General features: G+C 39.1%; 2 protein-coding genes, 1 long non-coding RNA gene, 4 other non-coding genes and 1 pseudogene across 7 annotated transcripts; 1 reads left to right on the plus strand and 7 right to left on the minus strand.

The window, feature by feature from the left end:
- Window positions 1–361: 361 nt before the first annotated feature.
- On the plus strand, window positions 362–2,212 carry LOC123474512. The gene has a single exon (XM_045176723.1). The coding sequence runs from the start codon at window positions 362–364 to the stop codon at window positions 2,210–2,212; it is 1,851 nt and encodes a 616-aa protein (XP_045032658.1).
- Window positions 2,213–5,939: 3,727 nt separating this feature from the next.
- On the minus strand, window positions 5,940–6,518 carry LOC123474513 (probable ATP-dependent RNA helicase spindle-E). Its single transcript, XM_045176724.1, has 3 exons — window positions 6,361–6,518; window positions 6,027–6,304; window positions 5,940–5,957 (listed from the first exon to the last, which is right to left on the minus strand). The coding sequence occupies exons 1-3, from the start codon at window positions 6,461–6,463 to the stop codon at window positions 5,940–5,942; spliced, it is 399 nt and encodes a 132-aa protein (XP_045032659.1). The 5' UTR covers window positions 6,464–6,518.
- Window positions 6,519–8,667: 2,149 nt separating this feature from the next.
- Window positions 8,668–9,483, minus strand: LOC123474429. The gene is made up of 3 exons (XR_006649281.1): window positions 9,379–9,483; window positions 9,205–9,314; window positions 8,668–8,944 (listed from the first exon to the last, which is right to left on the minus strand). It is a non-coding gene; the product is annotated as an uncharacterized LOC123474429 (long non-coding RNA).
- A 374-nt stretch (window positions 9,484–9,857) lies between these two features.
- On the minus strand, window positions 9,858–9,930 carry Trnat-agu. Its single transcript has one exon. It is a non-coding gene; the product is annotated as a tRNA-Thr (tRNA).
- Window positions 9,931–14,414: 4,484 nt separating this feature from the next.
- LOC123474514 lies at window positions 14,415–18,715 on the minus strand (annotated as a pseudogene).
- Trnat-agu lies at window positions 16,015–16,087 on the minus strand. Its single transcript has one exon. It is a non-coding gene; the product is annotated as a tRNA-Thr (tRNA).
- On the minus strand, window positions 17,271–17,343 carry Trnat-agu. Its single transcript has one exon. It is a non-coding gene; the product is annotated as a tRNA-Thr (tRNA).
- Window positions 17,584–17,656, minus strand: Trnat-ugu. The gene has a single exon. It is a non-coding gene; the product is annotated as a tRNA-Thr (tRNA).
- Window positions 18,716–19,553: the final 838 nt, after the last annotated feature.

Raw genomic sequence — 19,553 nt, forward strand, 5'->3', positions numbered from 1 at the left:
AAGAAACGTGCAAACTACGGTCAAGGATTCCCCCTATAAGAAGCCGATTGGGTGGGACGAGCCTTTACCAGAGTGCATTCTGGCAAAGTGGAATATATGGGCCGGCTCATTGTCATCTCTCTCTCAAATTTCCATTAGGCGATGTTTTCGGTCGAGTGACGAGAAGCGCGCAGATTGCATATTTGACCTCATCGTTTTCTCGGACTCATCTCTCCTTGTGTTCGGAGCTGTGGCTTACCTAAAGACAACCTGTCACGGCAAAATGCACCTCGACTTCGTTATGGCGAAGGGCTGCATCGCACCCACCAGCATCCTAAGTATTCCCAGACTGGAGCTACAAGCGGCGGTACTAGCGATCAGAATGACGAAATCCATCATAAGAGAAATGCGCATCCCGATATCATCCATCGAATACCGAACTGACTCCGAAATCGTGCTTCACCAGATAAATTCTTCACATCACAAGCATCCAACTTTCGTGGCCAACAGAATCGGCGAAATTCTCCGTCACTCTAGTCCCGAGCAGTGGAAATTCATATCTGGTAAGGATAATCCGGCCGATGACTGCACTAGAGGCATCACCCCTGACTGCTTCAAATCCAATAGTCGGTGGCTAACCGGCCCGTCCCAGTCGCAGTTGTCAGCAGCACAAGTTTTGACTGCGTCGCTCAACCAAGCAGAAGATCCTGACCCATCCATAGCACTGTCGGTTTGTGCCCTAGATTTTTTCTCCCTTCCCGTTAAAACCTCATTGCCAGCCGTTTCAAAGTTGATTGCGGATAGTCAAGATGGTCTTGCTCGATTAAAGCGTGATGTAGCCTTGTCATTGCGCAAAGGAGCCAATTTGGAGTTGCCAATCACTGATGATGAATTAAAGCAAGCAATGCGGACGTGCATCATTGTTGCCGCCGAGGAAGCGTTTCCGGAAGAAATCATCGCTCTCAGAAGTGGGAAGCTAATTCCGAGAGATTCCGTCCTTCGTAATGTGAATCGTTACATCGATCCTGCGGACGGGCTAATGAAGGTGGATGGCCGTCTTAAACATGCCAAGCTGCCACAGCACGCGCGACAACCCGTTATTCTTCCCTCGGATCATCGTCTGACCTCGCTGATTGTTGCTGATGCTCATAACGAAATTAATCATGCGGGAGTAGAACACACTCTTTCAATTGTCAGAAGGAAGTATTATTTAACTAAAGGTCGCAGGTCCATTCGGAAAACCTTGGCGCGTTGCGTAAAATGTCGACGTAGATGTGTACAGCCCCGGCCACCCATCATGGCCAGTCTTCCTAAGGAAAGACTGCTGCCATTCGTTCGACCCTTTTCAACATCTGGTCTCGACTTCTTTGGACCTTTTAACACCGTGATCGGTCGACGCGCTGAAAAGCGTTATGGTCTTCTCATTACGTGCTTTTCAACCCGTGCTATACACCTGGAATTAGTGTACTCTCTCTCCGCCGACTCCTTTCTCATGGCGCTGCGGCGGTTTATTGCTGATCGTGGCCACCCTACAACCATTTATTCGGACAACGGGACCAATCTGGTTGCGGGAGAGAAGGAGTTGCGCGAAGGAATTGTGAACCTCAACTCAAAGCTGGTGACCGAGGAGATGATCGATCGGGGAATCAATTGGAAATTTTCGCCGCCATCAGGCCCGCATTTTGGTGGTTCGTGGGAGCGCCTTGTCGGCTCCAGCAAGAAATCTTTGCGCGCTGTTCTGGAAGAGCGCAGCGTTAATGACGAGGTGTTGCTGACTGTATTAAAGGAAGTTGCGTCGCTTCTCAACACTCGCCCTCTCACGCATGTTTCAAGTGATCCGTCCGAACCGGAACCGTTAACGCCAAATCATTTTATTCTCGGCTGCCATCATCCCCATTATCCGCCGGATGTCGTAGGAGCGTTTTGTGGCTTGACCAGACGACGCTACAGGCAGTCGCAATTCATTGTAAATCAGTATTGGCGTAGATGGATGCGGGAATACGTTCCGAACCTAATCGATCGGAAGAAATGGAATCAAGCAACCCCTTCGCTCCGCGTTGGCAACCGAGTGCTCATCATGGATGAGAACACTCGCCGCGGACAATGTCTTACTGGAACCGTGTCAAAACTATTCCCAGGAGAAGATGGTTGCGTCAGACGTGTCTCTGTCAAAACGGCGACTTCTGAATTAACCCGCCCTGTTGTAAAACTTTGTCTATTTTCAGATGCGTAATCGGCTGGGCGGGACTGTTGTGCATCGGCACAGGTGATGAAAGAAATCGCGATATGGCAACGGTGGCGGGGGAGTAGAAGAAAAACCAGCGGGCAGTCGATCCAGACATTCCAACGAGGCCGGAACATTCCGGCGAATCGAGAGATTTACGTGCTTAATTTTGAGTTTAATCTAATCGATTGTAAGGTGCGCGTGTTCCCTTGTACCGTGATTCCGTATCGAGAATACATATTCTTCGCTGTCTACGGTGTTCGTGATTGATTATCCTCAGTGGACAGCAGTCCGTCACAATCATAAACATGTGATAATATCATAATTTTGTAACAAAACTATTTTCATTAGACTAGATATCGTATATCAATTTATACAAACTTTTAGAGACGATATCTATTTCTTCCCTAAAGATTCACACAGAAATTTATTTACACAAGAAATTACTAAGTGGTCCCAACGAGACTCGAACTCGTGATCTCCTGCTTACTAGGCAGGCGCTTTGCCATCTATGCCATACGACCATTGATGTAATTAAGCTGTTGACAATTAAAAATCTTTGAATGTGATGAAAACAGATCATGAAAACCAACAGTCTTTACAATCTCAAAGTATCATAAACATGTGATAATATCATAATTTTGCAACAAAATTATTGTCATTAGACAAGATATCGTATATCAATTTATACAAACTTTTAGAGACGATATCTTTTTAAACCCTAAAAATTAACACAGAAATTTAATTACACAAGAATTTACTAATATGTCCCAACGAAACTCGAACTCGTGATCTCCTACTTACTAGGCAGGCGCTTTGCCATCTAAGCCATGCGACCATTGATGTAGTTAAGCTGTTAACAATTAAAAATCTTTGAATGTGATGAAAACAGATCATGAAAACCAACAGTCTTTACAATCTCAAAGTATCAATGTGATAATACCATAATTTTGTAACACAGTTATTGTCATTAGACTAGATGTCGTATATCAATTTATACAAACTTTTAGAGACGATATCTATTTCTTCCCCAAAGATCCACAGAGATATTAATATTCACAAGAATTTTCTGATAGGTCCCAACGAGACTCGAATTCGTGATCTCCTGCTTACTAGGCAGGCGCTTTGCCATCTAAGCCATGCGACCATTGATGTAATTAAGCTGTTGACAATTAAAAATCTTTGAATGTGATGAAAACAGATCATGAAAACCAACAGTCTTTACAATCTCAAAGTATCATAAACATGTGATAATATCATAATTTTGTAACAAGATTCCTTCGGTAATGTCCTTCGGGCAATTTTTTTGAAAAAAATTGTCCATAGACATGTAACGTGGGCCAAAGATAAACAGATTTTGGATCCAAGATTTCTAAATTTCAATCAATTTATAGTGCTTGCTTCGTTCTCCGTCTTGTCTTCTTTCACACTTACGTTTCATGACGTCACCGTTATCAAAATGTTCGGTAATAACAAGCCAAGTCTTTCAACTTACGCTTTTCGCAGAAGCGTCAATTATTGGCGTCAATTATTGGACCAATAAACTAGTTTTGAATTAGAGAGTAATTGGCATTCAACTATAAAAACCTAATTTACAATTTACAGGAAGAGTAATCATCAATACCTTTATTATGAAGGGGAAAGCTGAATTGCAAGCTAAATCTGGAAGATCGCATTCCATGAAGTATGAAGAGTCACTACCATATATGAAAGCTCTGCATTGCAAACTTGTTTGTTGAACTGTTAATTATTAATTATGTCGATTTGTAAGTTCGGAAATGAAAATCTGAGTCCTTGAACTCAATCTCTTTCTTTTCATTGTCTTTGCAAGCTATTAACAAGTTTAGGAATATTCCATGCTTTTTTTAATCGCCTCCGTTCGGCCTCTCCTGTTGCTATACCATATGGTGTGCCACGTTACCGACAAGCGGATCCGTATAGATGAGTATAGCGCTCCTTCATTTATGTACGCCTTCCCTTTATGACTGTGGCCAAAAATAGCTGAATATTATACATTGTTAGCACGCAACCTATTTGCGCAAAGAATTATAGGTTCAATTTTGTTCAATTCAATTTTTAGCCTTGACGGCATCATCTCCTCGGCTATAGTCCTATAAAGCAAAGAGGTCGGCATAATTAAAAACTGCATTATATCCCTTGTGTGTTTTATTGCATTATGAAAAAGCGATACGTAAACACACCAATCACCGACACACAATAGCCTACGAAAAAAAAAATCCTTTTGCATGGCCTGATATGGAGCGTTACACTCTCCAAGTCATTCCATTGCCATCAACTTAATAGTCTGATGTCTCATCTCTTCTGAGCGTATATGTCTGTATAAAACTTACCTTGGCCATAGAAGCTCAGCAGTTCCGCCATCCCGGTAGTTTCGATGGATTACCATTTCGATCGGCGCCGACACTGATTGATGGTTTCCCTTTTTGTTTTTCTATTTTCTCCCATTTTTTCAAGCGACCCCGTCCTCGCCACCTATAAAATCCCTATTTTATAGTCGTCGCAGTTGGCAATGATAAGGTGTTGGAACTTTTTACTTTTGTTCAACAACCAGACAACAGCATCGTATATAATGGTGCGCTATACGCACCCGAATGCTGTGTTAATGTCCCCCCCCCCCTTTTTTTAACGCTGCGCATTCGCTGTACTACTTTCGTCATTGTCAAACTATAGAGACGATTGTCGACTATAGACTGGACCAGTTTGATGCTGTGGTTCACTGGTCAATAATCAGGAACACAATTTCAACAATAGAAAGCGACTGTTGATGGTCTATACAGTCATCCACGTGTCTACATATAGGGGCATACAATTTTATGCAGACAAAAAAGTTAATAGGGCGGACCATTTGTTTAATGAAAATGCTGTAATCAACATCAAAGCAGCAAGACAAGAGCACAAAAGCTATTGATGAGAAGAGAAACATTAGTTTGCCGCACTCAGCCGATGTAGCGGCACCGTGGAAAAGAAGAGATTCAATCAAGCTTGAGCTACGGGATTTCTCTGCTACACAAGACGACAAATTTTGGTCAGAATGTATACTATCTAGAATACCGGGCGGAGAATTTATAGATAGATCTAAACGCGGATGGAGGAAAAAGAGAGAAAGATATGGAAATCCGACCGAGTGAACAAAGTCAAATACCATTGCTGTCTGGCTCTCGGCCATTTTCTCTTTTGCACTGTGGGGCGGGGGCTTGATGGTATAGCCAGCACTATAATAATCTGCCGACGTCGGTGGTATCCGGCCTACTGGCCTACTCAAATTGGTATCTGGGTCCGTGACGAGCTCCTTGATGAGACAGAAATCAATTACGTAGGTAACGTCTGGCACCGTGAGTGATTTTTCAGCGATATTCGTGGACAGAATGATTTTCCGGAAATTACTGAAATGTGGAGCTAGACTAGACATTGGCTGGAAGACGCGATTTTACTCTTCACTGGTGATTTGTGAATGTAGTGGTAGGATGTACCAACAGTTCTCGAAATCAGAATTGATGTCGTAGTCGAGCAAAGCTTTGTGCATATTTTCTATTTCACAGACGCCGGGCAGGAATATAAGTATTGCGCTGCGGTTGCTGGAAATGTTTTCATATTTTGGATTTTGGATGGCGACCGTAGCGCTGTATCTCTCGTCTGCCATCGAAAGCCGAAATTAACTTAGCGACCGCTTCGTATTTGAGCTTATGGATTTCCGGTACGCTATCATAGAGGTAGTTCATACTCCCCCTAGAAACTGATAACGAAAACCGTAATATTATATTACATTTATTGCTCTTTTTAAAAAATGCTATTGTATACTGACCTCTAGTTTTTGAAGATGTTCACTATAATAAACGCGTATGTCGTGAGGTTCACCGTGCTCCACTTCAATTATGGGAGCGTTGCGAAATGGTCTTTTGGACGTGAACGGAAAGTTTCCAATGACGGGGCTATTGAAATATTGGCCAAATTTGTCGGCATCAAAAGTAACTGACATCAGAAAGACTTTAGTTGTCGTCCTCGTATGACGGAGGAACTTGCGGACGACCAAGAGAAGGAAGTCAGTATCTTCATCCCTCTCGTGCACTTCGTCAATAATGACTGGAAAAGAAACAGACATTAGCATAACAAAATTTAGCTAATAGTCAGGAACTTACTGTGGGTATAGCCTTCAAGGGATTTTTTGGCTACTAATGCTTCAAAAAGGCATCCTGTGGTCAGATAGGTGAGCAAAGTTGATTCACTTACTTGATGTTCCATGCCCACCTAGTAAACACATAGCTTGCAATAGTAAATGTGATAACAGTGTGACAAAATATTCCGTTGTATCCAACAACGGTTCCCAATGTCCAATTTCTTTAATAGCAGACCCTTTTGGCTATGCTAATGGCTGCAATGCGCCTTGGTTGAGTCACAACAATGTTGCAAGGAGTTTTGGTTCGGTAGCATTCATCTAAAACAAATTGGGGAACTTGAGTGGTTTTACCACAACCGGTAAAGCCCTTAACAATGATGACATTTTTTTTTTAGAAGTTCAAGAATGGCTGTTCTTTGATTGTCTATTGCCAATGGACTTCGGTTAGGTGCCTCGAAATTGTAATCATTGAAAGCAGCTGCCTTTGCTTAAAGACCACTAACATCCAAAGCATTAAGCATGTCTTCACAGATAGTGGATTCATCTTCGAGCATGATCTTGCCAGCACCTATCATTCTGCGTTCTACGAATCTCTGTTTTCTAGCAGCAACCTGAAAAAGACACAATATATTTGAAACAATGGAATCCAAATATGTGCAAGATACAAGAGACTTACTTCCAATAACTTTTGCTGTTCTTCTTCTCGATATTGTTATTGTTGTTGTCGAGCATGTTTACTACTGCAATATAAAAAAATATATAAAAATCTACTGTTTAAAACATTTTGTTAAAGAAAACACTTACTGTTTAGTGACTGTAATACAGCCTTCTGCACTGACTGCAAAGCATTGACAGTTATAAGGTTACGCAAACAAAAGCGAATTCACTGCCTAGGATTCGGCAACCAGCTAGGTAACAATTACGCAAATTAATTTTTTTAAACTGTAATAGAATCAAATGAAAAAGCAACTATACCACGTATCAAATTTTGACAGAATTTTTTACAAAATTTGGGGACGATTGGTCATTCAGGGAAGAAACGTATATGGAAATACATAATGGACATTAAACCTTCTGAGGTCTACTACTACTACCCTACCCTCTATACCCCACACCCTAAAATTGTTATAGTCCTTCGGTATATATACATATATACCCTCAGGGATAAACAGACTTTACACAACAGCTAATTTGGTTTCTTGGTAGAAAAGAAATTAGATCTAAATGAGAAACATGGTGTGCTTCAATAACCGTACGTACAATTTCAGAAATAACTCAATTTTTTTAGTATTTCTTGAGTAGGGGAGAACGGGGTCAACTTGGACACGGGTCATATTGGACAAAGACCCTAAGTGCTACATGTTATGGAAAAAAAATTTTTTTTTTAAATTTTTGTATAGACTGCAATGTTTAACGTTCTAGAAAAAATATTGATTAAAATCGAATCATTATTGTTCTTGTTATCGCAGAATTAAAAAAATGGCCCTGTTTGATGTAATATTCTTCTCTATTACTGTAAGCATTTTTAAAGTGAAAAACACTACAAGTGAATAAAATAATGATATGTGAAATAGCCAATTCATTTCTTTAATGATTGATAAAAAACTTAAATTTTAATGCCTTTCCAGTGTTAAGTTATTAACGAAATACTAAATAGCACCGGGTTGGGTCATTTTGGACACAGAGTTTTGGGGTCATATCGGACAACTTCGATATTGGAGTGGGAGGTGCTTGTGGAGAAGCCATATACGCCCGTTTGACAAATCGATACTCGATACTCTGTTAAGCCCTCCCATTTTACTCTACCCGCCTACAAATTGTCCATTTAAGCCCCCTATTTCGTAAAAATGACATAACTCTCTATTTTTCATTTCTATTGCAAATATTTCAATATGAATGAATAAAATATTGAATAAGCAGTCTACCCATATTTTTTTAAAATTTATTTTATGTCTCCTTATGAGGAAAACTGGCAATGTCCAATCTTACACCGTCCCTGTCCAGTTTCGCACCGCCGTTTAAATAAAAACTTTAAAAAACCGACTTCATTAAAATCCTTATAACTCGTTTATTTTAAGACTTAAAAATTACAAAAAAATTGTGGAGTTACCCAAGGAGGTGCTGCACCATTAACTAAAAATAAATATTAGAAAAAGAACATAGAAATCTAAATAAAGAGAAAAGAAATTCTTTGTCCAGTTTGACCCCGTTCTCCCCTACATATAGTTTAGGAAATTCCACAATACGTAAGCTTTCGATGCTTGATCACATTGAATAAAATAAACAGACTTTACACAACAGCTAATTTGGTTTCTTGGTAGAAAAGAAATTTGATCTAAATGAGAAACATGGTGTGCTTCAATAACCGTACGTACAATTTCAGAAATAAATCAATTGATTAAGTATTTCTTGAGTATACAAAGTCTTGGAAATTCCATGATCCGTAAGTTCATTCACTTTGTGTCATTTATTACATTAATAATAAGCATAAGGGGGCACCCAGGTTTGAAATCAGTACATCCCGATCTGCAGTAGAATGCTATACCACTGAGCTATACCCTCTTGATCAGTTAAAAGAGGATAAAATGACAAATTTTGTGCTGAATCTATAAAAAAAATGAGAATGCAATCGTGAATTAGATGAAGATTTTTCCTCAAAAATAGACAACAAATTGAATGGTCTTGTAAAAGCAATTTCAGGGAATGTAACCATATAAATATTATTTAGGATAGTTTAAGTTTAAGACATACTAAGCGACTTAAAAATTTAACAAAATATACGCATAAAAAGGAAAAAACTAAATAAATTTTGTGTTTCATATAGTATTGATCTATTGATATTGGTGTTATGAGCCCAACACCTTACCGCTGAGCTATCACACACATACATGTGAATATAGCATCAAAAATAATTTATCTTGTCGCCGCTGTGTAACTTTCTTCTCCATAGTCTCCGTTCTGGCAGCATGTTTACTACTGCAATATAAAAAAATATATAAAAATCTACTGTTTAAAACATTTTGTTAAAGAAAAAACTTACTGTTTAATTACTGTTATACAACCTTCTGCACTGACTGCAACGCATTGACAGTTGTAAGGTTACGCAAACTAAAGCGAATTCACTGCCTAGGATTCGGCAACCAGCTAGGTAACAATTACGCAAATTAATTTTTTTAAACTGTTATAGAATCAAATGAAAAAACCACTATACCACGATACAAATTTTGACAGAATTTTGAACAACATTTGGGGACGATTGGTCATTCAGGGAAGAAACGTATATGTAAATACATAATGGACATTAAACCTTCTGAGATCTACTACTACTACCCTACCCCCTATACCCCACACCCTAAAATTGTTATAGTCCTTCGGTATATATACATATATACCCTCAGGGATAAAATTATTGTCATTAGACTAGATATCGTATATCAATTTATACAAACATTTAGAGACGATATCTATTTCTTCCCTAAAAATTCACACAGAAATTAATATTCACTAGAATTTTCTAATAGGTCCCAACGAGACTCGAACTCGTGATCTCCTGCTTACTAGGCAGGCGCTTTGCCATCTAAGCCATGCGACCATTGATGTAATTAAGCTGTTGACAATTAAAAATCTTTGAATGTGATGAAAACAGATCATGAAAACCAACAGTCTTTACAATCTCAAAGTATCATAAACATGTGATAATATCATAATTTTGTAACAAAATTATTGTCATTAGACTAGATATCGTATATCAATTTATACAAACTTTTAGAGGCGATATCTATTTCTTCCCTAAAGATTCACACAGAATTTAATAATCACAAGAATTTTCTAATAGGTCCCAACGAGACTCGAACTCGTGATCTCCTGCTTACTAGGCAGGCGCTTTGCCATCTAAGCCATGCAAACATTGATGTAATTAAGCTGTTGACAATTAAACATATTTGAATGTTATGAAAACAGATCATTTTTTTTTTTTTTTTTTTTATGGAAAGGCCTACTCAGATTTGAGTGTTGCCTTAGCTCAGACCATACAGTTACAGTGCTCATGTGTTGTTGTGCTTAACATATAACAATTATTACAAGGCTATACAATCAGTTTAAAACTATACGAGAGCAGAATAAAAAAGGACGTTAGTACAGAGGTTTTGCGCATTGACGAGTGATAGAGAGAAAGACAGACCGGCGAGAAGACGGAGAAGAAGGAAGAGAAAGAGGGAAGAAGGGAAGAAACGAGAACAGACGAGCTGGAAAAGGCAATGGCTTGGAGGGCATTTTGTTTGATTCGCTAGTGACGGGTAACATTAAGATTTGTGGTGGGCTTTATGTTTGTTGCGAGCTGAGACTTTGGGCGGTACTACATATTTTTATTTTTAACCTTTCGGTCGTCAGGATGAAGTCTTTAAACTCTTTCCATATGCACCGGAACTTTGGGATGTCCTCGAGCGATGGTGGAAACGCTTTGTTGCTGCCTGAGCACGCCTGGATGAAGAGTGATCTTTGATTTGCGTACCGTGCACAGTGGAACAGAAAATGTTCTACTGTTTCGTCGCCATGGCCACACTCACATTGAGGTGATGAGGTTGTTTTGATGAGATGGAGATGGTGATTTAGTCTGCAATGCCCCGTTAGAACTTGGGTTATTTCCTGATGTATGTAGCTTCCATTTAAGCAGCTGGCGTCCGATGGTCGCGGGAAGAATCTTCTTGTGTGCGTCCCTGTTTTGCTGCCAGCCCACTCGTCACTCCACAGCTTTTGAATTTCCGTCTTGATCTTATCTTTGAGAAGTTCTATTGACCAGGGTTGATTTTTAGTTACTTGCGAGCCAAGGTCGAGGGCAGCTTTCGCTGCTTCTTTTGCGAGATCAATACCTTCTGCTTCTTTAGCAGAGGCTAGATTGAGATGAATGTGGTCCCGATTGTCAAAGCACAGCTTTCTACAGGTGGTTGCTGTTTCGTTCAGTTTTTCATTTTTTGTGCAGTCCTTGAGGGCAGGGACAGATTTGCAAAAAATATTGCAGCTAGTATAATTGCTCTTAGTTGCAACAGCATATTGCAGTGCAGCTAGCAGGCCTAGGATTTCCGCCTGGTTTTCAGTTGTGTTTGCGGCTAATTTCTCTTGTGTGGTTTGGACGACTACATTTGATGCACAACAGACAATCCCAAGACCTACTCCTGCTGTACATTTGTGGCTTTTAGTGTAGATGGCCAGGCCGTTTTCCTCTGGTGAAAGTGGAGTTTCATCTTCTGATCTGTAGTTCAGTTTGCTCAGCTCCCATGGTGGGTGCCTTCGCGAGTGGAATTTTCGTGTGTTGTCCATTGTTTGATCGAGTTTTGGTTTATGCAGTACCGCACCAATAGTTGCAGCAGAGGAGGGAGAAAACTCGACATGTTTATGAGAAAGATAATAATTGACCGAAAATTCAAGAATTTTTAGTTCAATAGGTAAGAGATTTGAAATAATTAAAAGGGAATTTAAGGGCACATTTTTTAGAGATCTTGTGATACATTTGAGCATTTCTCTTTGTACAGTTTGCAATTTGGTTTTGTATGATTTGATTAGAATAACTCGACACCACACGGAGCATCCATAAAGGAGTTTGGGTACAATAATAGTTTTGTAGAGAGTGACCAGTTTTTTTGTGTCTAAACCCCAAGTGCGCCTTAAACATCTCCTCAGAATGTGGATTTGTCTTTGGGTCGCCCGACACTTTTCCTCAATATGTGATTTCCAACTGAGTTTGGTATCTAATTCGAAACCGACAAACTTGGAAGTCGCAGAGGGTGAGATGATGTTTTCTTTGATTTTAATATTACAAGGCTCTATTGTTCTTTTGTTTGAGAAAATCATGAGAATTGTTTTAAGTGCGTTTATATCTAATAGATAGCGATCACATTTTGCAACTGTGTCGTTAGCTATTAGCTGGAAATTGCGTATGGCAATATCAATAACTTTGTGCCAGCAGACGATAGCAATATCGTCCGCGTAGCCAATTATTTTGTGGGGGAAAGGATAAGACATACTTATGAGTTCTTCCACCAGGATGATCCACAAGAATGGAGAGAGGACTCCGCCCTGTGGGCACCCTATTCGTATTGAGCATTTGAAACGACCCTGATTTGTTTTGATTATCGCGGTCCGATCCTTGAGCAGGCTTGCGATTATGTCAATGAGATAGAGTGGGCACTTCCTTTTGGTCAGTGCGGCCAGTATCGCTGCCGGCCAAGCCCCATCAAACGCCCCGCTTATGTCCAGAAAAACCACTGCTGTGTACCCTCTGATTTCACGGTTTGTTTCGATTGTACTGACCATAGAGTGCATGGCACTCACTGTCGACCTTCCTTGACGAAATCCATGTTGACTCTCTCCAAACCATTTCTCCGTCACCGACAACCATGTTAGCCTATTTTAAATAATTTTCTCAAATATTTTACCAAGGGAATTCAGAACACTAATTGGTCGGAAGCTTTTAACATTTTTATATGACTCTTTATTGGGTTTTTTAAGTATAGTTACCTTCGCGTCCTTCCATTGCTTAGGATAGTATTTGAGGTTTAAGCATTTATTGTATAAGATCCGGAGGGTATCAGCTAGTAATGAATATACCTCTTGTATAATTGAGATTGAGATCCCATCTGTGCCCGGAGACGAGCTTGCGTTTAGTGCGAAGACTGCTGCTTCTACTTCTTCACTAGTAATGGTTGGTTTTACTTCATTTGCGCTTGCTTTCTTGTAGTTTGCATACGTGTTGATAATTTCTTCCTGCTCTGGGCCAATTGGTTTTGGGGCAGGAAAAAAACTGTTACCTAGCTCTTTGATTATCTCTTCTTCTTCCGTCATAGACCTTCCATCCACAACAAGTTCCGTGGGCACTTGGCTGGTGTTCTGACTACTGGACAAAGTTTTGAGGCTCTTAAATAAGTCCTTATTCATGTTTATAGTGCAGAAGTTCTCGAACGCTTTTCCTTTGCTTTTTCTTAGCACTTTTTGATACATCCGTTTGGCTGAGCGGAAATTTGTTTCTTGCGGTGAACTCTCTTTACTGGTACGCTTCCTATCCTTGATGTTATTGGCTTTGAGAAATTTGTCATACTTGGCCTTTGCAGTGCGCATCGCCGCCTTCAGTTTATCCAGTTCCGGCGTCCAAAAATCTAATTCGCTTTTGCTCTGTTTGTTTCTTGGCAGTTCCGATTTAATTGCACTATTACCTATTATTGCAGTTATATTATTAACAATGCCATCTAGGTCTGCTTCGCTTTGCAAACCATCCCAATTTACATTTAGATTACGCAGTTCACTATCCAATGTTGATCTTAATTTACTTTTATCTATGTTGGTCAATTTTGGTACTTTTGGTTCTTTTGGCTGTCGGTTTGGTCGGCCAACCGTAAGTTCAAAGTGTATGTATGGGTGGTCGGAGAGGGATACAGTATTCAAGAATTTCCACCCCGAAATTTTTACTTTGTCTCCATTAAGTGTGACATCCACTTTAGAAGTTTTTGAGGGTATATACTCTAGTTTGGAATTTGGGACGTTAGCAACATTCAAGTTATTTTTAATAATGAGGTGTTCAAGTTCTACTCCCTTCTTGTCTGTGCGACTACTTCCCCAGAGCTTATTTTTTGCGTTGGCATCCATACCTATTATTGTTGTTTTGAAATGATTAAAATTAGGATTATTAAAAATGTTTATTACTGCGTCCAATTTGCAATTGGATGGCCTGCAGTAAGTTGAAAAGATAAAGATTGGCTCATCAACATTTATTTTAATACCTATGCATTCATTGCTTACCGGGTTTGGTACTGTTTCCGCCAGAATCGTTCGTTTAGTTAGGATTATGGCTCCATAGGCATGATCTTTCCTATCAAGGTTTTGATGGACGAGATAGATATCGGGCACCGAAGGGACATGCAATTCATTATTAAAAATATTAATACACGCGTAGGGTTCTTGGATAAGGGCAATGTCTATACGTAGTTCTACAAGAATTTTAAAAAAGTGTAGTGAGGCCGTTTTGGAATGTTGTAGGTTAATTTGTATGCATTTCAGATTATTTGAGTTGTTAGGTTTCTCTGTCATTTATGATAAGAGTTTTTTGAGCCTATCTACTGCCTTAATCCGCTCCGGGCATTTTGGGTCATCCGATTTATGCTTACCATTTTTACAGTTAACACACTTGAACTTACTGTCCAGATGCTCACATTCTTTTGTTTTGTGTGTCTTCTCTGCGCACTTTCCACAGACTTCTGTCTTTGATGGGCAGTTGGGAGAGATGTGGTCTAGCTTATGGCACTTAAAACACGATCTTATTTCCCGATTGAGATTCATTTCTTTAATGTTGTGTTTCTTGAAACCATTGATATTCGTGTGGATTATACCTGCTTTTAGGATTGCTACTTGCGCCTTCTTGGATGTCACATAAATTTTTACATGTCCCTTTTCTCTGGACAGGATTTTGATGCTGCTTATGTTGCCTCGCAACAGCTCGTTCCGGTATTTGATTTCAGTTTGAAGTTCCTCTAAATCATTTGTTCCGGTGGCAAAGGCAACAACCGGGTAATTTAATTTCTGTTCTGAGATTGATTTTACCGTCCCGGTTAGTTTAGGATCTTCTTTTATAATCTGTTCTGCCTTCTTGGCATCTGCTGCATTGTTGAAAACTAGGCGAGCTTCGTTGTTTCTCTTTGAGAAGTGTTGGAGTGTGGGCCATTGTTCGTTGCTTTTAAAAAACTGATCCATTGACTTACCATCCAAATTGGTGGTATCTAATTCTGGGTCCAGCTTAGCTATTAACGTTACTGATTTGGCACCTCCAGCGAAGGATGCTGGTTTCGAGGCCCCAAACGGAGTTATGCTGTCTTGTTGCCCTGTTTCGTGTTTCTTAAAAATCCAATCAAGAGTACCTTTGCCAATTTGGATGTGGATTTTGTCCATTTCAGTTTGTAGCTTGTTGTACTTTTCCGATAGTTCAACATTTTCTGCTTCTAGTTCTTGGATGATGCTAATAAAGTCTTCTGGAGCCATTTTGCTAAAATCCTTTTCGCTTTCTGTTCGTTGTCGCTTCTGTGAAATGTTACTGTTTGATCTGTCCCTTGATCGCAAAAGAGAGCAAATGTTTTTGCACTGTTTTGAGCAGTACTTGTAGTTACCTTGGCCTAATTGTGTGAGTTTCTTCTGACAGTTCCTGTGCATGCATTTTTTCCCCCCATCGTTAGCCTCCCCTGCCGTCCCTTCCAGATCCATTCCCTCGTCGTCTGGCATGCCAGGTAACGGGGACGTTCAAGGTAGACTAGCAAAGTATTCTCTGGCTTACCCACAACAATGAATTTTGCCTGAGGCAAAATATGAGTAGGTCTGTCAGAGTAGGCTTTCAGTTGGGAAGATTATTATTACGTTAGCAGAAAGTATCCAATAAGAGTCACACACTCGATGCACTGAGAATCTATCTCTTATTTGAGCCTAAGCTCAACATACAGGTGTCACTATTTTATTTGAAAATTTACTATAGATGAGAGCTGAAATACACAATATGTGTCTCATAGCAGACGACTGTCAGCTGAGCTCCTGCTTACCTATCGTATACCTATCGTATATCAATTTATACAAACTATTAGAGACGATATCTATTTCTTCCCTTATAGATTCACACAGAAATTTATTTACACAAGAATTTACTAAGAGGTCCCAACGAGACTCGAACTCGTGATCTCCTGCTTACTAGGCAGGCGCTTTGCCATCTAAGCCATGCGACCATTAATGTAATTAAGCTGTTGCCAATTTAAAATCTTTGAATGTGATGAAAACAGATCATGAAAACCAACAGTCTTTACAATCTCAAAGTATAATAAACATGTGATAATATCATAATTTTGTAACAAAATTATTGTCATTAGACTAGATATCGTATATCAATTTATACAAACTTTTAGAGACGATATCTTTTTAAACCCTAAAGATTAACAGAGCAATTTAATTACACAAGAATTTAGTAATATGTCCCAACGAGACTCGAACTCGTGATCTCCTGCTTACTAGGCAGGCGCTTTGCCATCTAGGCCATGCGATCAATGATGTAATTAAGCTGTTAACAATTAAAAATCTTTGAATGTGATGAAAACAGATCATGAAAACCAACAGTCTTTACAATCTCAAAGTATCATAAACATGTGATAATACTATAATTTTGTAACACAGTTATTGTCATTAGACTAGATGTCGTATATCAATTTATACAAACTTTAGAGACGATATCTGTATCTTCCCTAAAGATTCACACAAAAATTAATATTCACATTAATTTTCTAATAGAAACCCAACGAGACTCGAACTCGTGATCTCCTGCTTACTAGGCAGGCGCTTTGCCATCTAAGCAATGCGACCATTGCTGTAATTAAGCTGTTGACAATTAAAAATCTTTGAATGTGATGAAAACAGATCATGAAAACCAACAGTCTTTACAATCTCAAAGTATCATAAACATGTGATAATATCATAATTTTGTAACAAAATTATTGTCATTAGACTAGATATCGTATATCAATTGATACAAACTTTTAGAGACGATATCTATTTCAACACTAAAAATTAACACAGAAATTTAATTACACAAGAAATCACTAATAGGTCCCAACGAGACTCGAACTCATGATCTCCTGCTTACTACGCAGGCGCTTTGCCATCTAAGCCATGCGACCATTGATGTAATTAAGCTGTTGACAATTAAAAATCTTTGAATGTGATGAAAACCGATCATGAAAACCAACAGTCTTTACAATCTCAAAGTATCATAAACATGTGATAATATCATAATTTTGTAACAAAATTATTGTCATTAGACTATATATCGTATATCAATTTATACAAACTATTAGAGACGATATCTATTTCTTCTCTAAAGATTCACACAGAAATTTATTTACACAAGAATTTACTAAGAGGTCCCAACGAGACTCGAACTCGTGATCTCCTGCTTACTAGGCAGGCGCTTTGCCATCTAAGCCATGCGACCATTGATTTAATTAAGCTGTTGACAATTAAAAATCTTTGAATGTGATGAAAACAGATCATGAAAACCAACAGTCTTTACAATCTCAAAGTATCATAAACATGTGATAATATCAGATTTTGTAACAAAATTATTGTCATTAGACTAGATATCGTATATCAATTTATACAAAGTATTAGAGACGATATCTATTTCTTCCCTAAAGATTCACACAGAAATTTATTTACACAAGAATTTACTAAGAGGTCCCAACGAGACTCGAACTCGTGATCTCCTGCTTACAAGGCAGGCGCTTTGCCATCTAAGCCATGCGACCATTGATCTAATTAAGCTGTTGACAATTTAAAATCTTTGAATGTGATGAAAACAGATCATGAAAACCAACAGTCTTTACAATCTCAAAGTATCATAAACATGTGATAATATCAGATTTTGTAACAAAATTATTGTCATTAGACTAGATATCGTATATCAATTTATATAAACTATTAGTGACGATATCTATTTCTTCCCTAAAGATTCACACAGAAATTTATTTACACAAGAATTTACTAAGAGGTCCCAACGAGACTCGAACTCGTGATCTTCTGCTTACTAGGCAGGCGCTTTGCCATCTAAGCCATGCGACCATTGATCTAATTAAGCTGTTGACAATTAAAAGTCTTTGAATTTGATGAAAACAGATCATGAAAACCAACAGTCTTTACAATCTCAAAGTATCATAAACATGTGATAATATCATAATTTTGTAACAAAATTATTGTCATTAGACTAGATATCGTATATCAATTTATACAAACTTTTTTTTTTTTTAATTAAAATTATCTTTTATTGGCTCATGGTATCAGCTATTTAGGGCATTAAAACAAAATAAAGCAAAACAATTAGGCTGTCGGATGCAGACGTTGGCAAGGGGAAATAATCGAAATCTGGCAATGGTGGGGATCATAATATTAACAAACAAAACAAAAACAAACAAATGCAATTTGCGGTGGTGGGATAATTCAAGAAAAATAAACAAAAGAAAAACAAAGCAGAAGACAATGGTGGTGTGAAATATAAACAACAACAACAAAAAAAACATAAACAAAGGCCAATAAAACTGGGAATGGGAAATTCAAAACAAACAAAAATAAACAAAATGTACTAAAATGTATGATTAAAATTAAACAGGGAATTGGGATCTAGATTTACGAAGGACTTTCCAGAGGCTCTCTACTTCTTCTTGACATGGTGTGCGTAGGTTATTCCTTGCCTTCCAGTTGATGTAGAGATAAGCAGCCAGAAGAGTGAATGAAAGCTGGAGATTTCCTACTGGACCAAAATGGCCACGTATCAAATCTTCGTTTGACGAACTGCAGCCCATCTGACGCATAGTTCCTTCCAACCAGCTCCAAACGGTGAGTCGTTCAGGACACTGGTACATCAGATGCTCATCGGTTTCCGGGTCTTGATTGCAAATTAGACATGTTGCGTCCTTGGTGGGGTCCAACCGATGGCATCTGGTCCTGGTAGGGAGAAGTCGCTGGTTGAACAGGAACATGGTCTCTCTGATGTTAGTTGGAAGGGCTGCAGTCTCCTTCCAGATTCGTGGCCAATCCAGATTAGGCCTCAGGATCTCCAGCTTTCCCATTGTCGTTACCTCCAGGATCCAATGGTTATATGTTTTCCGATGTACCATTGGATTCCCCTGCACCAGAATGGAAGATGCGAAAAGTTGCTTGATTTGATGCAGGGGTTCCTGAAGGTAATATGGTCTCTTCATGACTGCTACAGGTGTGGTGTTGTCCTTGTAGAGTGGCAATAAGGTTCGGAGAGGAAAGGACATCCAATACCGAAGTAGAGAGCTTTCTGGGCTGTTGGGGCCTATCAGGACTTTGTACAAGGGGCACAAGAAAAGGGAACGGTAAAAGAGGTGTGTGTTGACCATTCCCAGACCCCCTTCTTTGACAGTACGGAAAATTACGGTTTTCTTCGGCCTTTCTATTTTTCCCATCCATAGAAATTTCATGACAGCCTTTGAAATCTGGTCAGCCATTTTTGGATTACAAGGTAATACCTGTGCAAAGTACACAGTTCCGGAGAGAGCCTTCGACTTGAGGAAAAGCACCCTCTGGTAAATATTAAACCGTCGACTGGCATTCTCTCGCAGAATACCATTTAAAGAGCTAAATGCATCATTCCAAATCCTACTAGCTGTCTCTTCTATGGAA

Source organism: Daphnia magna, linkage group LG7 (genome assembly GCF_020631705.1).
Source record: "Daphnia magna isolate NIES linkage group LG7, ASM2063170v1.1, whole genome shotgun sequence".
In the NCBI taxonomy this organism is placed as follows: Eukaryota; Metazoa; Arthropoda; class Branchiopoda; order Diplostraca; family Daphniidae; genus Daphnia; species Daphnia magna.

Bases quoted from the DNA above. Each gene is read 5' to 3' on its own strand.
- LOC123474513 (XM_045176724.1), bottom strand. From the start codon at position 6,463: ATGGAACATCAAGTAAGTGAATCAACTTTGCTCACCTATCTGACCACA. The intron at 6,305-6,360 runs GTAAGTTCCTGA...TTTCTTTTCCAG, and splicing joins CCTTGAAGGCTATACCCACA to TCATTATTGACGAAGTGCAC.
- LOC123474512 (XM_045176723.1), top strand. From the start codon at position 362: ATGACGAAATCCATCATAAGAGAAATGCGCATCCCGATATCATCCATC.